General features: G+C 34.6%; 1 protein-coding gene across 1 annotated transcript; it reads left to right on the top strand.

Moving 5' to 3' along the window:
* Positions 1-1,136: 1,136 nt before the first annotated feature.
* Positions 1,137-2,020, top strand: LOC132642041 (uncharacterized). The gene has a single exon (XM_060359281.1). The coding sequence runs from the start codon at positions 1,214-1,216 to the stop codon at positions 1,739-1,741; it is 528 nt and encodes a 175-aa protein (XP_060215264.1). The 5' UTR covers positions 1,137-1,213; the 3' UTR covers positions 1,742-2,020.
* Positions 2,021-3,712: the final 1,692 nt, after the last annotated feature.

The raw sequence follows: 3,712 nt of genomic DNA, 5'->3' as shown, positions 1-3,712 counted from the left end.
TACAGATTCAAGTAATGGAAACATCTCTTGCAGAAATGTAGGGTAAGACTGCGTACAATAGATCCTTAAACACTTAATCTGATTAGTATTTTTAAATATATTTCAATCATTCACATTGTTATTTTTTTAAGTTAGTCATGCAAAAATAATTTCAGTGCAAAAATAGTAATCAAAATTGATCCCCCTAAAGATAAAGAATATATGGATAATGGAAAGGCAGTATTTCCTCTTTTTTTTTTATAACCTTGTCCGAGCTTGCTTACTAATTTCACGGGATACCTTCTAGTATTTTTTATCTTTGCTGGGATTTGATTCTGATATCATTCTCAACCACTTCATTCAACACTAGGCCACACCAATTCATTAACGACTGAGTCACACCTAAGGGTGCAAAAAGATTCCTCTCTTAAACAAAAAGGATTGAATTTTGGGGAAACAACGCGCGCCCCCTCAAACCAAAATAATTACCCGCCCATTACTTTCGTACCCCCAGAAAAAATCAAAACTATTTACCCGAGATGCCCCCCAAATTACGATACCAATATGGTATATAAATATACTGAGATGGTATCATGGAAGACTGCTTCAGTCTTTATCTTAGTCTTCCATGATACCATCATGATATACAAATATACTGAGATGGTATTATGGATGGTCATGTTCATTTATTAAAAAATACACGCTTTTCTCGAAAAAAGACCTCTATGATACCATCATATTATATACATATATTGTAATGGTATCATGGAGGACTGCTTCAATACTTCAATGAGACACTCCTCAGGACCATGGGTACCATCGTGGTATATAAATATACTGAGATGGTATCACGAGGACTAAGAGAAGGACTTTTTAGTCATCCATAATACCATTACGACATATAAATATACGGCGATGATATCATGGAGAAAGGGTTTTGGGTGAGAAAGTACGTTGGGTAAATAGTTTTGGGCCGGGGATACAGCGGATAATTAGTTTAGGAGGGACATGAGCGGGTAATTATATTATATTTTTGGGATATTTGGGTTAATTTTCCTTTAGTTTTCTGATTTTTGTTAACTAACCATCTCTGACTTGTCCACAACGAAAATGGACGTGACTTTCTGCCAAAGAAAAAGAAAAAAAGAAAAAAAAAAAGGCCACGTCAACAAAAAAGTAAAATATTAATTATTCTCTGGAAAAAGAGGGTTTAAGTTGAGGTTTATGAGCAGCCATGGGAAACTTTCTTTCAGATTCAAACCCTAGCTCCCCAAATTCCACCACCACCATGTCTTCCTCACAATCCAAATCCAAGATTGACCCGACCCACCAATCAAAACCGGAAATTGAACCGACCCACGAAGCAAAATCCGAAATTGACCCGACCCATCAACCCGAAACCAGCAAAAACCAAAACCCTAATGAGGAAAAAATTGGTGAAAACGACACATCTTTGGGAGAAAACGAGGAAGAAGAAGAAGAAGAGGGTGAATGTGGGTTTTGTTTGTTTATGAAAGGTGGTGGATGTAAAGATTCATTTATTGAGTGGGAAAAATGTATTGAAGAAGGTGAAAAGAATAAAGAAGATATAGTAGAAAAGTGTTTTGAGGTTACATCTGCTTTAAAGAAATGTATGGAAGCACATTCTGATTATTATGCACCTATATTACAAGCTGAGAAAGCTGCACAAGAAGATTTGGAGAAAGAGGTAAAGGAAAAGGAGAAGGAAGAGCAAAAGAATGAAGGAAATGATAGTTCTTAGCTAAAAAAAGAAAGGTTTATTAACTCTGCATAATCAGAAGAAAAAAAACTGATCGTTTTTTGGGGGTTATAGGAGATTTTGATAATTAAAAAGTGGAAAATTGGGAGATTCTTTTGAATGATATAATTTCCAATAGTATGGTTTCTTTTGAACTGAATAATTAGTTACATTTGCCTTGTATCTTTTGTGTACTTGGCGAAATTGATTGTAGACTTTATAGTTTCTTCTGATTTATGATATGATGATGCTGGACTGGGTAGGAGTAATTTTACAGCTGGACCTTCAATTCTTGATCTGTAAGTTATGTCATTTGATTATTAGCTACTTTTTTGATAAATAGGAGTTTGATGTCAAATTTAGATTGGTGTAGTAATTGTTGATTTATGGTAATACGCGTTAATGAAGGCAACAGCACTGTATCGGTGCCATCAGACACCAAATTGGAAGGGAGTTCAAATAGTTCTTAGCTAAAGCAGGTCTAGTAAGTCTGCACAATCAGAGAAAAAAAAAAGATCTTTTTGGGGGGTTGGGGGTTATGAGTGATTTTGATAATTAAAAAGTGGGAAATTGGGAGATTTTTCTGTGCTTTTAGCTAATGATATAATTTCCAATAGTATGGTTTCTCTTGAACTGCATAAGTAGTTGCATTTGCCTTGTATCTTTTGTGTACTTGGCGAAATTGATTGTAGACTCTATAGTTTCTTTTGATTTATGATATAATGATGCTGGACTGAACAGAAGAGTTTGATGTAAAATTTGTTGCTGTTGGATTGCTATAGTAATTGTTGATTTATGTTTAAATGCATTAGTGAAGGCAACGACACTGTATTGGTGCCATCGGACACCAAATTGGAAGGAAATTCGAATAGTTCTTGCTAAATCAGGTCTAGTAAGTCTGCACAATCAGAAAAAACTGATCTTTTTTTGGGGGGTGGGGGGGGGGGGGGGGTTATAGGTGATTTTGATAATTTAAAAGTGGAAATTGGGAGATTCTTTTGACATGAGGGAAGAAAAGAGAGAGCGTTTTAGTTAATGATATAATTTCCAATAGTATGGTATCTCTTGAACTGAATAAGTAGTTGCATTTGCCTTGTATCTTTTGTGTACTTGGCGAAATTGATTGTAGACTCTATATTTTCTTTTGATTTATGATATAATGATGCTGGACTGAGCAGAAGAGTTTGATGTTAAACTTGTTGCTGTTGGATTGGTATAGTAATTGTTGATTTATGTGTAAATGGATTAATGAAGGCAATGACACCGTATTGGTGCCATCAGACACCAAATTGTAAGGAAGTTCGAATAGTTCTTAGCTAAAGAAGGGCTATTAAGTCTGCAGAATCAGATAAAAAAAAAAACTGATTTTTTTTTTCGGGGGGTTGGGGGTTATAGGTGATTTTGATAATTAAAAGTGGGAAATTGGGAGATTCTTTCGAATTGAGAGCTTTTTAGCTAATGATATAATTTCCAATAATTGTATTGAAGTTGCCTCAGATTTTAACGTGGTTTCTCTTGAACTGAATAATTAGTTGCATTTACCTTGTGTCTTGATTTATGATATAATCATGCTGGACTGGGTATCCAGCAATTACCTTTAACTCTTGATCTGTAAGTTGTGTGGTTTGGTTATTAGCTACTTTTTTGATAAATCAGAATTTGATGTTAATTTTTTTGCTGTTGGGGGAAGAGAAAAGAGAACATTTAGCTAATGATATAATTTCCGATAATTGTACTGAAGCTGCCTCAAGTTTTAACCTTATATGGTTTCTCTTGAACTGAATAATTAGTTGCATTTGCCTTGTGTGTTTTGTGTACTCGGCGAAATTAAGTTTAGACTCTGTAGTTTCATCTGATTTATGATATAATGATGCTGGACTGAGCAGAATAGAATTTCCAGCTATGACCGTCAACTCTTGATCTGTAAGTTCTGTCATTTGGTTATTAACCTACTTTTTGATAAATAAGAATCAG

The sequence above is a fragment of the Lycium barbarum genome, chromosome 5 (genome assembly GCF_019175385.1).
Source record: "Lycium barbarum isolate Lr01 chromosome 5, ASM1917538v2, whole genome shotgun sequence".
NCBI classification, from domain to species: domain Eukaryota; kingdom Viridiplantae; phylum Streptophyta; class Magnoliopsida; order Solanales; family Solanaceae; genus Lycium; species Lycium barbarum.
Note: the sequence above shows the minus strand (reverse complement) of the source record. Positions and strands in the feature narration are given on the sequence as shown.

Bases quoted from the DNA above. Each gene is read 5' to 3' on its own strand.
- LOC132642041 (XM_060359281.1), top strand. From the start codon at position 1,214: ATGGGAAACTTTCTTTCAGATTCAAACCCTAGCTCCCCAAATTCCACC.